The sequence below is a fragment of the Monomorium pharaonis genome, chromosome 2 (genome assembly GCF_013373865.1).
Source record: "Monomorium pharaonis isolate MP-MQ-018 chromosome 2, ASM1337386v2, whole genome shotgun sequence".
Classification (NCBI taxonomy): domain Eukaryota; kingdom Metazoa; phylum Arthropoda; class Insecta; order Hymenoptera; family Formicidae; genus Monomorium; species Monomorium pharaonis.
In genome coordinates this window covers 1,803,458-1,827,794 of record NC_050468.1, presented here as the reverse complement: position 1 = coordinate 1,827,794, position 24,337 = coordinate 1,803,458, and the positions used below count along the sequence as shown (strand labels likewise).

At 35.9% G+C, this 24,337-nt stretch overlaps 2 protein-coding genes across 7 annotated transcripts in view; both read left to right on the top strand.

Moving 5' to 3' along the window:
- LOC105832304 overlaps nt 1-24,337 on the top strand; it is a 591,095-nt gene that overhangs the window by 112,552 nt on the left and 454,206 nt on the right. The window lies entirely within an intron of this gene.
- Nucleotides 147-721, top strand: LOC118644396. Its single transcript, XM_036282918.1, has 2 exons — nt 147-298; nt 371-721. Exons 1-2 carry the CDS (start codon nt 179-181, stop codon nt 674-676), a joined length of 426 nt encoding a protein of 141 aa, XP_036138811.1. The 5' UTR covers nt 147-178; the 3' UTR covers nt 677-721.

Sequence of the window (24,337 nt, the reverse complement as noted above, 5' to 3'; positions counted from 1 at the left end):
AGTTAAAAAGTGCAAGTAAAATGGCAGCGTTCGGTCCGCATAACACCGTTCGAATAGTAAGTATTTTTTATACTATCTATTCTTATGTTATTTTATATTAACTTATATTAATTTATATTAATATTTTTTAATTTTTTTACAGTGCATATCTAAAGAAACGAGAATAGCACTGCCCAACATGCCAGCGCTGGGGTTCATCCCTGTAAAAAGTCAGCAGGCGGTGCGCACAGCAAAGCGCCATCCAAAGACGTTTTCGCGCCTCAGCAGGAACGCATACGTGCGAATACCTGCTAGCATTGTAAGTACCCTTTTTCTACAAATACATTGTTTTTGTAATTGATAATTTTATATTTTTACATGTTTTTTATAGTGTTACCGTTGCGGACTCGTCACCGGGCGCACAATAGTCAACGTCCGCGGTTACGTGGATGTAGCTGCTCATCAATTAAAAGTAAGAAACACGCGAGACTTCACGCGGCGGTATAATGAATGGTTATGGCGAGAGGAGGGCAAAGGCGAGGACGAAGACGAATACGACCTCTTCGATCTGTTCGATTTGCGATACCTCTTTGGAGATGAAGAAGTCGAAGAGGGCGAAATAGAACGAGACTGGGAGTTCGACATGTATTTAAAAACTATAGTTAATTGGATAGATAAAATTTATAATAGAGAGTAAGAAAATTATATTTTTATATTATTTACTAATTATATGTATTTTAATTTTTTTTATATATTTATATATTTTATATATTCATATATTTTCCTTTTTTCTATTAGATTTAGCTTATTATAATATAAAATATTATAATTTTATTCTATCACATTATGTTATTGTAATATTAATTGTAATATTAATGTTTTAAATATTTTAAATATATATATTATACATATATTGCATATCTTTTTTATTCATCCTTCAATTCTGCATGATATCCTATTTTTTTTCTTTCATCTCACTCACGCAATCGTCGATACGTTTATTTTTTCCATACACTGCGTTTACACACACACTCACGCACGCACACACGCACGTACACACACCTTCTCTAGCACGCGACCGTCGATATACTTTTTTCTCTATACACTGTTCACACATACGTGCACATACTCACGCCTTCTCTAGTACGCACACGCGTTTAAGCGCCTTCTCTAGCACTCATACACGTGTAACCGTCTTCTCTATTACGTATACACATGCGCAAGCGCCTTCTCTAGCACGCACGCACAGGGGGCACGCATACGTTTCTTTCTCCGTACGCTGCGTTCCCACATACACGTCTTTCTCTAGCAAGCGCCTTCTGTAGCATGCACAGGGGGCACGCATACGTTTCTTTCACATGTACAAAGGCGCATTCCCATAGAGCGTACGCTGCACTCACACCTATAAATAGGACGTTCGATTCAGATATATAATCAGATTCAGAAAACATGAGATTCGTGCGACAACCTTTGACGATTTGCGTAACGAATTACGACGATAAATTACAATCGATGGGAGACGGCGGGGTGAGGCGTAAGCATGGTGCGATGCTGCCGAATACTATACGCGCCATTATTTGTGGTCCGTCAAATTGCGGTAAAACCAACGTTCTGATAAATTTGTTGGAATGTCCGCACGGTGTACATTTCGAGAACGTGTACGTTTACTCGAAATCGCTACAACAGCCGAAATATCGGTATCTGGAGAATTTGTTGTCGTCGATGGACGAGATCGGTTACTTTACGTTCTCCAATAACAGTGACGTCATTTCACCGAGCGAGGCGCGTCCAAACTCAATTTTCGTCTTCGATGACGTTGCGTACGATAAGCAGGACGTCGTGAGAGAATATTTTTCAATGGGTAGACACTCGAACGTCGACTGCTTTTATCTCTGTCAGTCGTACGCGAGAATACCTAAACATCTTATACGCGACAAAACCAACCTGCTGATCCTGTTTAAGCAGGACAGTACCAACTTGAAACACGTGTACAACGATCACGTAAACACCGACATGTCGTATGATGATTTTAGTGAATTATATCGGGATTGTTGGCAGCGTGATTATGGATTTTTGATGATAGACAAGGACAGTGCACTTGCTAACGGACGATACAGAAGAGGATTTAACGAGTTTGCAGTACCGCGGAACGGTTAGTCGATATTGATACCTTGTCGGGGTGAAACGTGCGATCAACACTCTCTGTTAACATGGCTGAAAACAAAGATATGCGTGAGCGTGAGAAAATCGCGAAGGAGATTGAAAAAACGAGCGAATCGATTCGAAAGAAACATCGTGCTCTAAAAACCGGCAGGATCGAAGAGGATATCGCGACTAAGAGACACTTTGAACCGTTGATCGAACCGCTGCAAAAGATTATTGACAATTCTGGCGTACGCGCGATAAAAGAGGAGCCGATCGATAACGTTTCGTTCACCCGTAAACGTGAGAAGAAAGAGGGGGAAGAATATGCCAGTAAGAGAAAACGGTCGAACGTCTCGTTCGATATCTCTGCGACACCGCAAAAATCTAATCATTTACAAATTTCAAACGACGTACCAATGATAACCTTCACACCGCGTCCCACAACCGTACAACCGATAGAATCGCTTGAGAATGTTTTCGAAACGACGGATGACTCGCTTGCGACGATTGTTCGAAATCAGTTACAGACGTTGCAAGGACGAAAAGCGTTGCAAGCTCAATTTGGTCCACTGGGTCAAAAATATGTCGTGACTGTCCTAAGCGGTAACCGAGAGAGCGATGTAAACATAGACAATATATACGGTGTTCGTCTCGAGACTAATGGAATGATGCTCGGTAATAAACATTTCGATGTGGACAACGAGGATAATATAATTATCGACAATGTAGGCTGGTAACCAACGTTACGCTGGTACACCTGGTCTTTACGAATTGATCTTCAAGAAAATTCTCGCCGATGACATCTACACAGATGATGATTTACAAAAGTACAAAAGCATATTGTTTGCCACAAACGTGCATAGACGCAATTACGCCAAGGACAGTCAACTACGGAGCAACAGAGGATACAAATAGAGGATACAAACACCTGATCGCACCGTTGATGTCGATCGAATCTACGCCGAAAAAGAAGAAATCTGGAAAGGGATTACCTCACGCTATGACGTTAAATGATAACGCGATCGATTACGTGCACTGGGACAATCCCAATGAACTAGTAGATCGTCTGCGATTACTCGAAGCATCGCGTCGAGCCGGTCACAACGCACACGACAACGAGATTCTGTCCATCATCGAGGAACTTCGCGAAGCGGGTCTTATTATAAATTAACCTGCGTAATCGCGAAACGTGTCAGTCGATTGATTGATGTCACCCATATCGTATCAAGATTAAAAACAATGAGTAATAACGAACGGCGAAAAGACGGTTACGAACGTTTAACGAACAATTTTGATCGGTTCCTGAATCAACAGCGGACGGTTCAGGAACGGTTGTTGGATAGCTATCGAACGGTGCAGGATCGCTATCAAACGACTCGGGAACGATTGTCGGACGGTTATCGAACGGTTGTAAATCAAGTTAGGAATAGTTACGAACGATTGTCTGATCGATCGGTACCGGAAGACAAAGAACCACTGCTGAAAGACGATAGAAAGCAGTGATAAAAGATAATTCAAACGTGAAACGAACGCGAAAGAACGGGTACAGAACAGAAACCAAACAGAAAAAAACAGGAAAAGAACAGAAAGAAACAGGAAAAGAACAGAAAAAAACAGGAATGGAACAGGGAAAGAACAGAAACGGAATAGAGAAAACAGAAACGGAACGGGTACAGAACGGAAACGGAACGGAAAAAAACAGGATTAGAACGGAAAAAGAACAGAAACGGAACAGAATGGAACAGAAAAAAACAAGAACGGAACGGGTACAGAACGGAAACGGAACGGAAAAAAACGGGATTAGAACGGGAAAAGAACAGAAACGGAACAGAACTGAACAGAAAAAAACGGGAACGGAACGGGTACAGAACGGAAACGGAACAGAAAAAAACAGGAACGGAACGGGTACAGAACGGGTACGGAACAGAAAAGAACGGGAACAGAACAGGGAAAGAACAGAAACGAAACAGAAAAAACAGCGAAAGAACAGAAATGGAACAGAAACAGAACAGAAAAAAACGGGAACAGAACAGACAAAGAACGGAAACGGAATTTAAAAAAACAGGAACGATCGGTATGCGATCCATGAAACCGTTAAAATCCAATATTAGTTCCGAAAGGCGACGACTCGTCGAGGAACTGCATGCTCCGGCGAGAAGAAATTTTCAACGAAGACACGTCATAGTTCGAGGCTACGACGATCTATGGCAGGCTGATATCGTCGAGATGATTTCGTACTCACGTATTAACAGAGGCTACCACTACATACTCACCGTAATCGATGTGTTGAGCAAACACGCGTGGGCCATTCCGCTCAAGAGCAAGGGTGGAAGCGAGACAGCTGATGCTATTGTCGAGATAATTCGAGAGAGCGCAAGATGTCCGAAAAATTTACAGACTGATAAGGGAAAAGAGTTTTACAATGCCGATGTGCAGAAAATATTGAAAAAACATGATATTAATCATTATTCCACGTACTTGGTAATGAAGGCATCGGTCGTCGAACGGTTTAACCGTACGCTGAAAAACGACATGTGGAAGAAGTTTACACTCAACGGCAATTACAAGTGGATTGACCTGTTACCGGATCTCGTGTCAAATCACAACTCTCGGAAACACCGAACTATCGGTATGCGACCCGTCGACGTAACCCCTGCTGTGGCTGAAAGACTCTTGAATACGGTGTACAGCTCGATAAAGATTGCTGGTCGAGCGAAATTTAAAGTCGGTGACTCTGTACGCGTGAGCAAATTTAAGACAGTCTTTGAAAAGGGTTACACACCGAATTGGACAACCGAGGTGTTTAAAATTATTAAAGTACAGCATACCAATCCCGTAACTTATTTACTAGAGGATTATCGCGGAACATCTATAGTTGGAGCGTTCTACGAGCACGAGTTGCATCGTGCGACTCACCCGGACGTTTATCTCGTGGAGAAAGTATTGCGCAGGAAGGGTGACAAGGTTTACGTCAAGTGGTTGGGATTCGATGGATCACATAATTCGTGGATTCACAAAGACAATGTTATATAAGAATATTTTCTTTATTATAATCATATAAAAGTGTAATGTAAACTTATAAAAATAAAAATACAGTTTTTTATAATAAGTGGTGTATATATACGAGACTTCTTTATTACCTATCCATCCATTCATCATCCTTAATACTTTTCTTATTAATACGTATTATAAAATGTATAATGTAATCAACTTTAATTAATTTTTCATAGAAAATTAACATATAAAATGCATACTATAAAATACAAATTACAATAGTATAAAATACAAATTACAATAGTATAAAAAGACTCACAAAAATACATAAAATGTAATATATGTGTATAATATAAAATACATGAAGCGCTAAATGTAAAATTATAAAATAAGTATAAAATGTAAAAAATAAAAAATATAAACTATAAAATATATGAAACGCTAGATGTAAAATTAACAAATATATGTAAAATATAAAATACATAAAATGTAAATTACAAGTACATCAGGTGCAAAATATATACAAATATATTATAGGGGTATCCGATAATGTCCCCACGGTAACGTTTCGATCGAATTGGGTATGAGATATCTCTTATCGTCGTACGGACTTAGAGCAATTTTCATTTCGGACACCGTGTATACTTCGTGTAACTTGGATCGTATACACGACTGGCGACGCGTCATCTCAATCTCATCTCTCAAACAGCGGGTGTAATCTTCGAACGTTATGGCTCGCGCTATTACGTTATTCTTGACACCTTTTGCTTTTTTGGTGTCCTTTTTCCCGTCCACTTTCAACGCGTACATTTTTGCTCTAAGTCCGACGAACTCGGTCATTGTTGCACCATTGTTTTCATCTTTCATTAGACCAGGTATTTTTTTATTTTTGAGAGGCATACCGTACGCATTGTCGACCGGATAATCGCTCGTGTCGAACCTAGCAATATCGCGTTTCATCGTCTCATAAACATCATCGCACTCGACGTGGTATACGAGACTATCGGTGTCAGTGTACATGACTTTACATTTGTCGCGATACAAAGGTACCATATACTCGTGATGAAATTCGTATAGACACGTCTTAAAAATATCTAAAATGCACATGCCTACGTAAATCGGTTTGTTGAATTTCACCTTGAGTTTTTTTAGTTTGATGGCAATAAGATTCTCTGAAAAAATGCTACGACTATGAAAATTCGGTTTCGCGGTCATTGCCTCCACACCGTGCTGACCCTTCCATTTCGTCAATAATTTAACGTTAACGTGATTACGCACATTCTCCATGGTTTTCCCGAATACCGCGTTGTTCATTAATTTATACAAGTTTTTTTCAAAATCATTTTTGGCGTGAGTTCGGAATTGTGTGTTTAATTCTATGTATTTACAGAGCCATGGAGATTGCGCGAATTTTAATATGCGGTGTATCTTCGCGATACGAAGACCGTGACGCGTACACTGCTGTAAGTTTCGGTAATGTATAATGTAACGTTCTTTATCGTAGAGCGTGGCGAGAAGTTTACATTCTCGCTTGCCGGGCGGTTTATCGCGCGTCGGGCAGAAAGGTAGGTCAGTGTGTCGATCGTGAAGGTCTCGAGGATACTCGAGATCGACCTCGAGAATGTATCCCGTGGGTGAATCCGGAGCGATAGCGTTCAAGTCGAAATTTGAAACGTCCTCGACCCATTGAAATTCAGTGTAGGGTAACGGATGACACATCGCCCAGCCATACAAATTATTAACATCAAAGTACATTAAGTACGACGATGGTTTCGATGGGTCGTAGATCTGCATGTACTTGTTGTTAGCCTGTGCGTATCTGCCTGAACATTGACTCAGACCACCGCGTATACCGCGTTCGATAAACATTACCATGTCTATGTCCGTAAGCAATTCAAAAGTAATATCGGTATATTTTAACATAGCGTCCCACGTGTATCCGGAAAGAGTGTAATAATGCGCGGGATCGAGACCGTAACTTTCTAAACATTTATCACGGAAATTTTCAAAAATGTCGGCTAACAACAAGACATCCGTTTTCAAATATAGATCGCTGTATTCACCCAACGTTCGAATTGAGAACCGATGCCAGACGTTGACAGCGTGTGCGTAATCGCTCTCGGATACTGTGTCGGAGGTCAGAGAACTATAAAAGGATTCGAGTGGTGGTAAACATGTGTCTTCCAATTTTTCGACGCGGTCAACGTACTCGTATGGAAATACGCCTTTTCGTGTCAATAAATTAAATTCTGCGTCGGATAAGTGCGAAAATTCGGAACGTACAATTTTTAGATTTTCTTTACCCAGAAATGATGCTAATTTCTCGAGACTAGTATTTAAAAATTTATATGAATCTATAAATCTTAACTTTATGTGATTATGTGGGTCTAATTTATCGGCGGTACTTAGGACATGCTTTGTAAAAGAAATATATTTTTCTTTCGTGATAGGTAATAAATCAATTTTTCCTTTGAACGCTGTGGCTATTTCCTTGATAATAAAATGAGAATCGTATCCGGATAAATTATGGAAGACTACCGGTATGTACAACACATTTTGATAATAGAGGTTACAAAGCGAATGTGCGGGACCGAGGTAACGGTTAGATGGCAATGATCGCGCACCCGCTTATCATCCGACGCAAACGGTTTTTCGCAAATATGGCAATGTGTCGCGCTACGGTATGCCTCTAATTGTTCTTTCGATAACATCCCCATGGGGACATTGGCGCATAAACGAATCTTAACGTTATGTGCTAAATCTTCAAGCTGCTTAGTGAACCACAACACGCAATCGGGATCGCGACGAAACCGATACACGGATAACGCATTATCGTATGAGCATCGCACATAATACGCTATGCTAAATACCTCGTGTTGTTGGTAGGCGTATGTCGTCGGCTCCGTGTCTGGTTGCATCTTCCGCAGCACACACTCGAGATCGGCGTATACGACGAAGGGCACTCGTTCCTTGTTGTGTAAGTTGCGGAAGCTCAGCCACTTATCCTTTTCATCTGGTAGTTCGACAGCACAGTCATTCAACTTTTGGCAGTCCACATTGTGCGATTGTAACTTTTCATCGGAACTGAAGTAATGTAGACATCTGTAAATAACAAAGAAAACATATATGTTTACTGCTATTTGAAACAATTTATAAACACATTCATGAAGAATTATTACTTACCGATCGCAAATGTATTTCTTGCATACATGTTTGCTCAATTGCGATCCCACCAGACGGGACAGATTTTTGATCCATGTGAAGTGACCCACGTTGTTATCCCCCGGATCTTGCACGTACAAAAGATTGACATGCTTCTCACTCTTGTTATCCGTGAGTCGTAATGGAAAAATTTTATCCTCTTCGATCCCGTACACATTGACCGACACATCGTTGAGTCTCTCAAATTTCCCAATGTCTTTTAATATAACGGGAAACTTGATGTCGTCGAACTTTAAGACTGTCGTATAATGAGGGTACGACGACTCCAGCCCTGTGTTTCTTTCTACGGGATGCAGAGCGGCGATCACTGACCATGCAAAGCATGCATTGTCCTTTGATTTAACGTTTACAACTGCTTTTTTCAACATTATTTTTCGCGGCAATGTCACGTAACATCCCGCGTGTAGAGGATTAAACTTGTTCACATTTATAGTTAAATTGAGAATTCGTGAAAGCGCCCACCCGCTATCGCGTTCTTGGAACTCTTCAAGCGACGCTAACGTGGGCTCGATGACACGCCGCTCGTACCATACGTCTAAATTTGACGTTTGAAACAGTTCACAATTTTTTGTGGTGATACTCTTATTAGCGCTTTTTTCACCAGTCACAAATACACCGTTGAACGCGGTGTTCACTTTTATACAGTTGTGTCTTTGTAGAGCGTCTCGCACACTCTCGAGCACTATACCTCCGGCGTCTTCGAGAAACTGTCGCGGCTCGATATAGTTAGTATTAATAACCGCACCGGTCAGAACGCGATTCTCGAACGCGGTATCTATCTCGCGCCACACGAGTCTTTCCGCGTTATCACTCGCGTAATCACCGCCGACGTGCACGAAACGTCTTTGTAATCTTGTCTTTTCACCCTCGAGTCGCGCGATTCTCGCCACCAACGATTGTTTATATCCGACGGCGAGCCGAGGACGCTTGACGCGGCTATGTTCCTCGAGCCGTTGTACACACTCATCACATCGCTGCAACCACGTAAAACACTCGCCCAAAGTAGCGACTCTGTTCGCTTGCTCCAAGAGCTCGCGTTCCTCTAAATCGAATTGTTCCATGTTTTAGCGTCTTTTCGCACTTTTTAAATCACGTTACATTCTTCAACGGAGCACTTGCACGTGACACGTCTACATGATTTGCAGCGTCGCACCGAATCTTGCACTTCATAGTGCATTTTCTTGCATTCTTTTTCATGCAGAATGAAAACATAAGTTCTCATCATACGCCCAAAATGATCATTATTCTCATTGTCTTTATAAGCATAACGATTCCATGCATTAAAAAAATCATCATACGTGTGCAGCATATGTTATTTTAGGATTTTTTAAGAACACTTTAACCATATTATTTATCAACAATTTGATACACCTTCCAATACCAGCAGGAATTTTAATGTACATAGTATCGTATTCACGTAGCATCTTTTTAGCGACTTCATCATTCGGACACTGATTCAATGCCATGGTATATATTTCCTGTCTCACGTGATAAGGCCAGGGATAAATAGATTCATTCTTTATATACACTCTATGTATCGCAACGCGTTCAAGCGTTCCACGTATACCAAGTTCTCGATCGCGTATAAATTGCACTGGTGATATTCGTTTATTGTTAAGAACATATTTGATATCTTCAATGTCCTCCTGATCCATGTTGTACGGTTATGTATTTAAAGTCTTTACAAACTGCACACTGGGCACATGTTGCGCGGAATTATCACGTACATGGATTGACGGCAATTTGAGCAAGCCCGATAATCCAAATTTTCTAGCCGATCCGTTTGATGCTCCCTAACAGCACTCATGCCTTCTCTAATGTCCCACATGTCTATCATACACTCGGCACAGAGAGCTAGAGCACCACCCGTAGAATAAAAGAAAAATATCGCGCAATGTTCGGAACGCTCGTTTAATTTAAGAAAATCTTCATGTGAAACAAATTTTTCCACGCGATCGACAAAGTCAATGGAATAACTCGTAGAATCACTAACATCGGATACTAAGCTGTCTTCATCATCCTCGTAGGAATTTTCGAAATCATCAACTACCATGTCTTCATCGTTGGAGTTTTCGTAATCACTGCCTGCAATATCAATATCTTCTTTATCGTCCGCGATATTCACAATTTCTATATTGTCCGCGATATTCACAATTTCGATGTTGTCCGCGATATCCACAATTTCTGTATTGTCTACGATATCCACAATTTGTTCATCGTCCGCGATATTCACAATTTCTATATCGTCCGCGATATCTATAATGTCCACTTCATTTAACTGATTAGCCATTCTTCAAGTTAAAATTCACAATACTTAGGAATTAATTCACTTTGATTCGCTCGGGTTGAAGACTTCACGCTTACTGTGGCACCGTGCTCTTCCGGACCAATTATATTTCACTCTTAGCCCTTTGTCTCATGCATTTGTTTATAGTTATGCATAGCTTCCCGCTTAAAGCTACCGGGCGATAAATGTCGATCAAATGTTTAGATATTTTAGCTGCCGGTGGTCACTACCGATTTATTATCTAGAAATTTAAGCTGCCGACGGTTCGGCGCTCCGTGCGATAAACATTCACTATTTTCTTTATAACGAGCCGCTACCTCTAACAAGAGCGCTAAGCAGGGAGATAACACCGCGACAGGAAGAAACGTGTCGAATTATTAGCTGCCGACGGTTCGGCGCTCCTTGTCGCGATAAAAAATTTGTTTATAACAAACCGCTACCGGATATGGTCAGCGATTTTTGTTTATAGCTATTCCAAGAGCTGTCGAATAAATTTATCAGCTGCCGACGATTCGGCGCTCCGTACGATAAATATTCTTAGAAATTTGTTTATATCAAGTTGCAACTCGCATATTATTTTACTTAAAAAATGTTTATACTGATAAGCGATAGAAAGACCCATAGATAAAAATTGTTTATACCTAATTACTACTTCTAGCCGCAGGGCCTAATTGTTTATATCAAGTTGCAACTCGCATATTATTTTTCTTAGAAATGTTTATACTGATAAGCGGTGACCGGCAAGTTATTGTTTATATCTAGTTACAACTGACTTGTAGTTTACATAAATGTTTATACTGATAAGCGGCTACCGACCGGTATTTGTTTATATCAGGTTACAACTAGCATGTTGTTTACATAAATGTTTATACTGATAAGCGGCGGCACCCGTTTGTGTGACGTCATCCCCCCTCCCCGCGTGACGTCATACCCCCCCGTGACGTCATACCCCTCCCCGCAAATATCCCCCCGCCCCTCACCCCCCCTCGGAGCCCCGTAGTCAGAACCACCCTCCTATTCCTACTATTTATGTTATGAGTTATACAAAAGTCTGTGCGGGGACCCTTACATTATACCATAACCACAACCTAGATTATCATAGATGCGTATGCATAGGTCGAATTTAGCTAAGATATACGACGTATTCGCAAATCTAGTATAAAATTTTCAACTAATCGATACTTTATCGACATGTTAAGTTAGTTTGGCGATCTTGTTAAGATTTTTAGTCAATATAGATACAATTTTGCCTACAGTGGTATACTACTTAGTTTGCAAAAGTCTGAAAAAGTTTATTATTTTATACGAGAAGACAAATCTTATTGTTAGTCTCCTTAACATAATTGATCTCAATATTGAGGCATTTGTTATAATGATCCATGGAACTACAAAAAACGTATGATATACCTTTTGCGCTTTTGTTAGCAGTCTATTACCGCCTTTAAAATTCTTATCATTGATGAATCGCTTGAATTAAAAATTTCCCCATTTGATATTTCCATACATAAAAAATGCGAAGGGTACCTTACAGACAGTATCTGCGAAATGTTGATATTTCTATTCCATCAAGTATATTTTATCGATGGCAACAAGAAGGAAATAACCTGCAAGAACAAATAGCGTTCGAAAATGAGGTCAGTTTGATTAATGTTTTTGCAATCTTTATTTTTTTCAGATACTTTTACAAATTTAAGCTGTTTACAAATAAATATTAATTTTTAAATAAAAGTATAGTATTACATTGTTTATTTTAAATAATATAATATTTGTAAACATTTTTAAGAACATTATTCAATATTGTATATTTTTCAAAATTTGCAAATTATTATTTTAAAAAATTAAATCATAATATATGTATTTTTATAAAATAATAAAAATATTTTGTAAAAAAGTTAATATATATATAAAAACTAGTTTTTCTTCTTTTTAAATACTCAATTAAGACAATTATATACTTTAGATACTATTTCTTTTCTTTTGTAGACAAACGCGCAATGACTTTAAATTTAATATATATTGAAACCGTATATCTTAATTATTTTTTCTCTGCAGATTACACATGCAGCAGTAGATAGAATATCGAGTAGTAGCAGTAGTAGCGACGAATCAATGGATTAAAACACTAGTGCAGATCACATATGCTATAATAGTAGGTGGGACAGTGATGATAATATCGAAAATGAAATCATCAGACAATCATCAGAAAATGAATACGAATATGATAATAGCAGTAGTAGATAATCTTTTTCATCGGAGTAACAGTGATCAAAATAGTAATACAGAGAATGATTTAAATAATGACGTTTGTCAAAATATACCTTGCTGGGAAGAGGATAATGTGGAACTTCCTCAAGAGAGAATCCCATATGAAGAGTGTAACATAACTAGAGAAGAAAGTGAGCTTCTGATTATGGCTTATGCTATTCGTTTTGGATTATCTGATGTAGCGTTAAAACATCTCCTTGAATTGATTGACTGCCATCTTCCCAGGCAACTGTGGCAAATATACGTCACTGTATACGTTTATGAAAAATTTCCCATTATTAACTTATGTTAAAATACATTACTTTTGCCCGGATTGTCAAACAATTATAACTTTCTCAGAAAATAATCATGAAATTTGTGAATGTGGTTTCGAATGCGATATAAAGTTTTTGAAAATAAAAGGATCTTTTTTTTGCAAATTCCTTTAAAGAAACAATTAACAAAATTAATGCAGGATGAAAATATGTATTCAAAGTTAAGATGGGAAGATGAGTCTCAGAATGATGTAATCAGTGGTAAAATTTATAGAAAATTTATTCTAAAAGATGTAATTTCCAAACCAGATATAACTTTGCAATGGAATACTGATGGCGTACAAATATTTAAATCGTCAAAAGTGTCGTTGTGGCCGATTCAGATTTCTGTGAATAAACTTCTTTATCATTTAAGAAAAGAAAATATTTTATTATGTGGTTTATGGTATGGTCCAGGAAAGCCAAATATGAATGTGTATTTGCAATTTTTTATCGATGAATTAAATATGCTGCACAAAGATGGTTTTGAATTTCGACTTCCTGATAGTGTAGATCCAGTCCAAGTTAAAGTGCATACTATTCTTGCGTGTGTTGATTCTCAAGCAAGACCTTTACTTCAGAATATAAAGACATACAGGGGTAAGCAAGGGTGTTCATTTTGCTTACACGAAAGTGAAGAATTAGAAGTTGGTCGAGATAGAGCTAGATTATTTAGAGGTGATGTCGGAGAACTATGTACACAGAAACAGCATTTGGACAATACTAGGACAGTGAAAAGAACCAAGGCTATTGTTAATGGAATTAAAGGACCATCCGTGCTTTTACTTCTAAATATTTTCAACATAATTGAATCATTTGTGCCCGAGTACATGTACTGTGTTTTGGTGTTGTAAAAACAATGGTTACGTGGTGGACTGCAGGGTTTAATAAGGCAGAACCATTTTATTGTGGCTCAGACATTAAAATAAATGAATTTGATTCTATACTTATGTCTATAAAACCTCCTAGTGAAGTGACACGAACACCACGAAGTTTACGTGACATGAAATTGTGGAAAGCCTCTGAATAGAAAAATGTCCTTCTTTATTATTCGATACCATGCATGCAAGCCATCGCAATGCCAAAAAACATATTGATCACTGGTTCCTCTTAGTTTTTAGTATGCATGTTTATCTTAAAGAGCGATTCACTGAAGAGGAATTTTTTAATACTATGAATGCTTTAAGAAAATTTGTTCTTACTATGGAAGATATATATAATATTCCTACACTTATGAAATTTAATATACATTTGCTTTTACATATTCCAAAAAGTGTTCAAAATTTTGGAGCTTTGTGAGGTTTCCCTGCATTTCCATACGAGACCTACAATGGTATTTTGGCTACAATGTTTAAGAGTTCACAATGTGTTCCGCAATAGATTTGTAAATGCTATTTAAGATTGCAAGCCATTAAAGAAAAGGCTTCTAACATCTTCACAAACAATAACACAGGCACAAAAAAAAAACTAACTTTGCAATTCTGACCTTGGATTCGGATTCAGCTGGTCGAAATACATAAGGATTGACTAGTCTAGTCCGCCGGACCAACCACTTTTTTTTGTGTGCCTGTGTAATATCATTCAATTTCTGCTAAGTCGTTGTATAACAAATTAACGTTTCGAAAGAGTAAATCAGGTCACTGTACGGAGTATAGAAACTCTATTAAACTTTTTGGTGCATCAGACCTCTTTTCTTTTACTTTAAATCAGAAAGTTGAGGTAGAGCAATTAATAAGAGAAGTGTCCAATCAAAATGTTCGATTCTATAAACGATTTATTTTTGAAAATGTTCTTTTCCATGTGGAACAAATGACGATTTGGTCATTCGTTCATACATATGACAATTTTTATTGTTCCATTGTAATACATTAAATACATCCATTGTAATACATTGTAATACATTGAAATACAATTTTGTATTTCAAAATTTGCACACACTAATAAAGTCATTTTATTATAATAAAAAATACAAGTCTTTATATAAAGTGTATTTATGCTTTATTTTTATTTCTTGTTTACATAATTAATACTAAGAAATAACTCGTAATATTTTTATTCAAGTCGTAAATACTAATAATGATTTTTTTTACATGAAACAGTTGACTTAGCATTGCATCACTGACAATAAAATTTTCATTAGTAATTCAACACAAATATTTATCACTCGTCCTATTGTAAAATTTCTTATTAGTAATTTATAAATACAAGTATTCAATACTCATCATATTAATGACTATTTTTATAAATTACCGACCTGTAGTGAAATACTATGCAGTATTTGCACAGTCCCAGATAGCCAAGCGAGATTAAGCATATCGAGTAAATTAATGCACTGCATGTATGTTGTGAACTTGCCCACAATTTGCTGTCATTATAATTTAATGTGGAACGAAGTTAACATCAGGAGAGCAAATAACCTTCATGAGTTTATAAAATTATAAGTGCATGCATTGAGGAATAATAAACTTGTCACATTGACAGCAATTGTGCATGCATGTTGACAACTTACCGTCAGTTTGTTGAATTCTAATGTAGAATTTTACATGATGTCAGAACGACAGACAGTTTGAGGAAACACCTTGGCTTTAGTTTGATAAAATTAATAGGGAATAAGTGACAGCAAAATAACAACACGTTGCCTTTATTTGGCTATCTGGGGTGTTTTAAGTACTAATAAATATGAAATTTTAATACTTCTACAGGGTGTCCCTAAGCACCCACGCCAATGCTTGTAAAGGGGTAGAAGGGATCGAGATGAACATACAGGTCCAATATTTTCTTGGGTTAGGTTTACAAATAATCGAGATATCAATTTTTTAAATTGTGCAAATGAGAGCGCGCCGCGGCGCGCCGTAGGAAGAGCCGAGCCGCTCGAGCCGTAGCGCGGCCCACTGTGTGGAGCATCTGTGATGCGATTTCAAGCCCGGGCACGCTCACGCACACATCGCACTCCCCCTATCCGTGAGGCACGCGCGCTCGGCTGCGATCGGCGTGAGCCGTTGCGCAGTTGCGCTGTGCGCACTCGGCTACGTTCGCGGCTGAGCGTCTCTTTCTCCTCTTTCCCCATTTAACGTTTTGACTCCGAGGCGGTTGCCGGCGTCTAAAAGCCTAAACACAATGCCAGGCAACAGGCAACAGGAACAAGAAATAAAGAAAGAGAAAAAGAGAGAAGATCTTTTCTCTCTTTCATTATTTCTGTTCCTATTACCTGTTGCCTGGCATTGTGCGTTTAGGCCTTTATACCCACTCTGAATAAATCATTTATTAACCACTAGATGGACAGTTACGATACTTTTGAAATACATTTTAACATATTTCTCACAAGTACTGTTCGTTTATTCTTTACTATATATACAGGCATCGAGAGTTCTGAACTTGTACTGATGGTATATATTAGTACATATAAACACGAGAGCATAAATAGGGGTGATAGAGCCTTTCGGGGCTTCTCACTCTTCCTTTCAGAGAATAAAGGTCGCTCTCCATTTTTTTTTTATATCAAACATTTATAAAATTAGTTTTTCAGAAGATATATAAAAATTAAGTAAATATAAATTATTTTATAATTATACCAATCAAACGCGATTATTTTCTTATAATGAAATTACTGTATAAAATAAAACAGCACTTTTAAAAAACTTATTGAATTGAATTTCAAAAGAAAAACCTAAAGACTATATATCCAGTGGCAAATAACTAATTATGATTACTATATGTATATAAGTTATATGTCTCACGGATAGGGGGAGTGCGATGTGTGCGTGAGCGTGCCCGGGCAGGAGCATTGGCTGCCGGCGGCGGGGAGAAGGAGGAGAAGCGGCGCCGCTGCCTGTGCTTCGCCGCCCTCACGTCCCGCAGCACCGCGTCTAGACTCGCATCAATGGCCGCTCTCGCCTCCCACCGCACCGCGCCTAGACTCGCGTCGTTACGCACATTCGCAATTACTTGACAAAATTATTTAGCAAAGATAGGGACAAATTAAAACCGTAATAAACTTCTGTGATTGAGAAAGTCGAAAGAGAGAAAGCGATGGAAACTTATGGAATCTTAAAATAATCTAATTTCTATCGTAATTGTGAATATAGTAAATTAATGATAATTTTCGGTACATTGACGATATATTCTTTCTTTTTCCTAAATATCTTATTTACAGTATCATACAACTCGAATTTTGTTTCTTATCGAATTGTATCGTACTGTTAAATCCTTGATAAAAACATTGATAAAAATTCGTAAATTTATTCGTCAAATCATTATCGTAAATTCACAATTGATTCTCAAATTGATAGTTTTTTTTTGTCTATTATAATATTTGCTACATCGAGTTCTCTCATCGTTATCTTTTTTCTCTTACACGATATATTCATAAATATTTCTTCATATTTAATCAAAATGATGCAACAATGGAACAAACTTTTCTAACAGAAAATGCGAGAACGATAGAAAATAATATCATTTCTTTAAATTTGTTCCTTTTGATTTAGAGATGGATTATAAAATAGAAATCAATTAGATTTTCGTGTTGCTATTTTAAATAAATCACTGAAAATCTATCGTAATTAATAATGCAATTAAAGAAATACTTATCCATAATATGTTACATTCTTTGTAATAACACCTAGAAAAATGCCCCCCTGTTGATGTGACGATTTCACAATAGTGTTGCGCTTCTTGCGTCGCGCTCTCGCATTCGTCAGCTCTACAAACTCTGTACACACACACACACACACACACACACATTACAAACTAAAATTTTCTTAAATTAAATAAATATTGTTTATAAGTTTTCAAACATTTAATAAATTCATATATTCGTAAATTTATACGGAGAAAATTTTATAGTAAATTTATGTATGATTTTATTATTTATGATAGTAACCACAAACTGTAAGAAGAAATTTCAGAAAATTATATCATATAAGTAGTGTAAATATTGTCGTAATTTGATGAAAAACATAATAAAAATTTTCATAATTCCTCCTTGGCCCGCGTTTATTATTTACCATAGTAACTTTTACCATAAAGTTTTTTCCGTGTATTATAAATCTATCACAAGGATTAATTTTATTAAAAATATAAATATCCTAATTATTTAATTTTTAATTAAGAATATAAAGTTGAAACAAATTTTATTTGCTTGTCATTTCTATTTTAATCGATAAAATTTTCTAATGTTTTTTGAAGAAGCATAAATTTTGTTTCGAGCATATGATAACAACTTCTTTTAAAATTTATAATGACAGTTTACGGCGTTTAAGACTATCATCAAAAAAATATTTTTTATTAAAAATAATCGTTATTTATTAAAAAAATAAATTTAGTAATCACTTCTTAGAACTGATATTTTTTGTACACATCTATGTACACGTACACACATACTTTTTGTCGTTAGAAAATTTTCATAATTCAAAGGGAGAATTTAGCATTACGCGTTGCTTATGCGTAGTCATTGTTGCTTGTTGTAACAACTCCCCCCGCGCGCCTAGCAATCTCAAGGTTCAAGCGCTAGGGAGGGGCGGCCGCCGCGGCCGGGCGCTCAGCGCGCTTGCATTTGCCGGTAGGCCGGGCTAATACAGAAAATTTTACAAGTCACTAACTTGTTAACTATTGCGAAAATGGAAAAAACGATAAGGATCTTTCTGTTCAGTTTCATGCGCTCTACCTGCTCATAAAAATCCCATAAAAAAATACCAGACACCCTGTATAGTTAAAACCATCTAATTAACCATTTGAACGCTTCAAAGTATTAATGCTAAATAGATCGCAATTTCCATCAAATTATTAAGGTTATGGAAAAAGATAAATTTAATAATGAAATTAATAAGTAAATAAATTAATGCTATTTATTTTTAATATGTTTTGCAAAATTTAATGCTTTATTAAATTGCTTTTATAAAAAATAATATAATTGCGTCAGTTTATAACATATAGATATATGTAGACAATAACAAGTACCCATATCGATGAGTCAAATTGGCGTAGCAGATAGAGTACAAGGTTCGTCATTCTAAGGGTTCAAAATCTACCAACAGCAAGTAAGAATAAAATAAAATAATATAATTTAAATATAATTAATTATTAAAAATTTGTCCTAAATTCAGTATGTACTGTTGATAAAAATAATTAAAAAAAACAATAAAACTTTTATTTTGATTTTTATTTCGTCAATCATCTATCGAGGCTTCATGAAGCCTCTACTAATGATCCACAAAACATCCGTCAGTCATCCATCGAGGTTCCGTGAAGCCTCTTTTAATAATCCATACAACGTCTAATAGACCTCTTTGACGACATCTATTGGAGGTTTCATTTCTATATGGGTTAAATGTTTAGTACATCTGTATAACAATAAAATAATAATATGAGAACATTTAGCCTAAAAATTTCATATATTTCACATATTTTCAATAAAAATTTGTATTACAACCTCACATTGCACATTTCCAGATAGCCAGTTTGGTATAATAAAGATATTAGCATCTTCCTATGCATTTATGTCGTCCGTTGTGCTGTTGTTTGCTAGCATTTGATGTCGGAAATAAAATTCTTTGCACGTTTCAAACATTATGCTAGCATTATTTAAGATCAGTGTCGAATGCTAGCAAATAACAGCACAAGGGACGACGTAAATGCATAGCAAGATGCTAACATCTTTACTAGCAACATGAGAACAATTTGTGCTCATACATACATTTGTGGCTATCTGGGTTATTTAGTGCGAGCCACGGAGTAAAAGAAGAGGAAGGCGATCTTCGTGAAACAAAAGTGGTTCCGTTTTTGAACCCCTAATTGGGAGGATGTTCGCTGAAAGAAATGGATTCTTATTTGTGGTCGCTATTTGTAAAAAGAGAGAGGGAGAGAGAGAAAGCGAGAGAGAGAGAGAGAGAGAGAGAGAGAGAGAGAGAAACAGAGCACACAATCCTCCCATGTGCTGCGAAAGAACGCTGAAGAGCGCTCGCTCAGCGGGGGACGGAGGCTGCCGCCCTCCTTCGGAGGCAGAATCGGATTCTGTCTCTGACTACCGAACGTTACACTGGCCTTTTACGCTTTGTCGAATACTCTGTGTGTTGTTGCTCGTTTTAATATTGTGTTTTAAAATCAGGGTCAACATATATAAGTTTACAGTTTTTTACAATACGCATATCAGTTTGTTATTTATAACACGTATTCCATCGTTTTTGATCTCTTAGATTTATTTTAATATGAAAACCGACTTGTGAAAAAATTCCATTATTTTTTATTTTATTATTTATTTAATTGTATTATTTATTGGTTCACTTTTTTATTTATTATGACACATTTTGATACGACATGCGCTGTTTTATGGTTGTTCAATGCTCATCAATTTTAACTGTTTAATTATATTTTCGTGTCCGTTATTTCATTCGTGTTTAAGTACACATTGGTAATTTATTATGATTGAAAAGAACTAACAAGGGAATGGATAGAACTGTTCTTCACCGATTTTAATGAGCTTTGGATATGTTGTAGAACATAAAAGAATATTAGACCCATATTTTTTTTAGCGGTGTATCTCGACGTTTAGGAGTTAAAACCACCCCTCGAAAATAACGCGTTTTTTCGTTTTTGGCGAATATCTTTGAAAATATAAGGTTTATGAAAAAATTATTTATACAAAAGTTTTATGATATTTTATACTCTTTGCAATAGTATATTTAGATTTTCCAAAAATTTCAAACTTTTTAATTTACCCTACCTCCACCCCTTTTTTCAAAATTTTGAAAATTTTGTAAGGACAAAAATTAAAGAGCATTAAAAGCCAAATTCATCTAAATATAATAATATATGAGTTCCATCATTCTCAATTATTGGCAAAACGAGATGATAACCCAGGTAGGAATTGTAAAAGGGGCCAACTTTGGCTCAAGCCTGGCATTCAGATTGCCAGTCTTGGGCGCCGTTCTCTAGCCCTGACTGGTCCAATCTTGGTTGTACGATGGGATGATAACACCGACCCGACATTTGTTACAAGTTTCGGCCAAGCCTGGTTGCCAGTCTTGGCCCATACAATGGCGTTTACGCGTCCCATGATTGGCCCATAACCAACTGCCAAGTCTGGTTGCCAGTTTTGGGCCATGCAGTAATTTTGTAAATAATTAGCACAATATTTACACAATAAAATATTTGTTATTATTATAAATATTTATTATATAATATTTTTTATATAAGAATTATAAAAAATACATTTAAATTATCGTTTTCTTTATTAAGATACGTATTATTATAAATATCGTGTATGTTTTTTTTACACATGTGTGATACAATAAATGTTTTTTATAAAGATATGAATAAAAAATACGAATTACCACAGTTATTAATAAAAACTAAATAAAAAATTTTAACATATTTTTTCGTTTAAATAAAATATTTGCATTTTATTACTTTTAATCTTATAATTAGAACAAAGAATATAATTATTAATATATCAATTACGTAATAAAACAATTAATATTTTAAATTTTTTATAAAACTTTGAATAAACACAAAACAAACAAAATAATAATGCTGTTAATTTTAATGTAATATTAGTTTTAAATCCTAAATATCTTTTCTATATATCTTTTAACATCTTTAAACTTTAAAGCAAAGTTTGAACTTATGATGAATTTGATCTTCTGGCTCCTGCGTAACGTTCTTTTCTGCCACGCTTACGATCCTTAGCCCCTGACAACCATTTGCTAATCTTAGATTGTAAATTTTCTGTTTCTGATCCTTCGTCCAGTTTATCTATATAATTGCTTCTTTCATAGTAATACACGTTTGAGTTGTACTAAAATTTCTTTTTGCATGTCCACCAACACTTCGACCAAAGCCAGAATATTCCAATTCCACTGCTTTGCCTAAAGTAGCCGCCATTATTGTCGCAATACATGAATTAATCTTGGTTTGTGAGTAAATTAATACTCTGAAGAATATTCGCTGTATAAAAAAAGCAAAATTAAAAAAAAATATTTAAAAAAATATTTTGTATGTAAAGATGTTAGATATGTATATTACCAGTGCCTCAATTTCATCTTCATCATTGTTTAATACATTTTCATAGCTCAAAAATTCATTTAATGTTTCAATTGGAACTTTGACAGATAAACGTGTTTTTGTTGAAGTTAAATTAGGTCCAGCTGCAGAAGTCAAATTCACACTAGTAATTGTATTTTTCAATTCCGTTATTTTTGTTCTAAAATCGTATGCAATTCGGCCTCGTAAATTTTTCAATTTTTTATCAATATAGTCTTTTAAGTCTTTGAATAATTGAGCATCATCAGACAACCCTAGGTTAGGTTAGGTTTTTATAATTTTTTAAAATTATGTATTAAAAATTATTCAAAACTAGACTTTAATTTTGTTTCTTACCAATGAATATTTTTTTACCTCTGAATTTTGGGGTTTTTTCTTCCACTAATAAAGCTTGTGGTGATGTTAATCTTTTGTTACGAGTTAAATTGAACTCAATGTCATCTTTACTGTGCATTGACTCTGCGTTTTTAAATAATTGTTTCTTGGGATTGTTTGCTATAAATAAAATAATAAAATGTATTTGTTATCCGTTATGATGACATAAACAAAAATTAATTAAATTTCCAATCTATTATTTCGGAAATCAGAAACTACAAAGAAATTTTACCACAAAACTTTTCACGATTTGATAAAGATTGTTTGGTTTGAAATATTAACGTTTTATTCAATCTTGTCTGTGATGGTGACGAATTTGTAGAATAAGTACTTGTAGATCTGCTTTCCTCAGTTTCACTGTCAGTATCACTTGAAACTGATTTAATTTTATTCAATCGTGATTTTGGTCGCGTGCCTAAAGAAAAAATTATTAGTTATTATATGATTTATAACTTTTATGAAAAATTTTGGAGATTACTGCTAAAATTAATTAAAATAAGCAGACGTAATTAAAATAAAGTAGAATAGAAACCTGAATTTTTGCATGCCATAAAAAAAAAATCTGTAGATATATTTATTTTTGAAAGTGCAGAATTAGAATGCATTGGGTGTTTGTTATGAAGAATGTCACTAATCTGAGATTTGGATAATAGTGTAGGTTTTTTGCCTTCAACAAATTTTTCGCCTTCGACATCAGTGGTTCTACAATCTTTGGTAAATTGTGCTCTATGCAATCGTTTACGACCTTGTTCTAAAGTTTCTAACAACAAAAAATAAAATGATTATCTGTTAATTAAACAAAGAAATAAAAAAGCATAATTATATAATGTATCTGCACCAACGATGAATTTGGAAGGAACGCATGACCACAATTTTTCAGGTGTTTTGAACGTTTCAAGAAACTGATCTCGTAAATGGTAATTAGCTTCAGGTGGATATTTACACACATTTTTTTCCACGTTTTGTAAACCATTTTTTAAAAACTAAATCAATGCATAATTTTCCCTCTTCGTCTGTTCCCTTGAATTGAATTATTGCATATGGTTTAGAATTTTCTGGATCCAAGGATGGATTTGGCATTTTTAAGTGATTTAGGTTAGAATAGGTTATGTAATCGTTACTGAGCGTACTGGTGTTTATGCATACACTAATATAGACGTGTATCAATTATTAGCACTTTCACTGGAAATTACAATTAGTTTTCACGTTAGTTTTCTACTACGCCTGCGGCCCAGCGCAACACTCTTCGATCTCTGCACGTATTTTCTTTTGCTGCTTCACTCGTTCGCCTTTTCTTTACCGCTTTACTGCGCGCATTGCCGGGAGGTCGCGGTAAGACGTCTTTTCTGAGAATTTTTTTTCACTGTTTCATTAAATATATTATTTTTTTAGTAGTAGCAAAAAATTCAGACAGTTAAGTTTTTAATATTCAGATAAGTGTGAGTCTGCATTCTATCGATATATCACAAAGATTCTCTGAGGTAACTCGTAAAATTAACATAGTAAATTAGTAAAACGTAATAAAATACGTTATTATATTTAAAAAATAAAAACAGAAAATTCTATTAATATTAATTTTTTTATTATTATTGCACTTCACAGACAACTTTTAAAGTGAGTCCCAAATGCGCACAGTAATAAACGGACACAGCAAGCTGAGTGAAACGGACACAGTAACAAACGGACACAGACCAAACGGACACAGTAATAAACGGACACAGTGCGAAACGGACACAGTAAC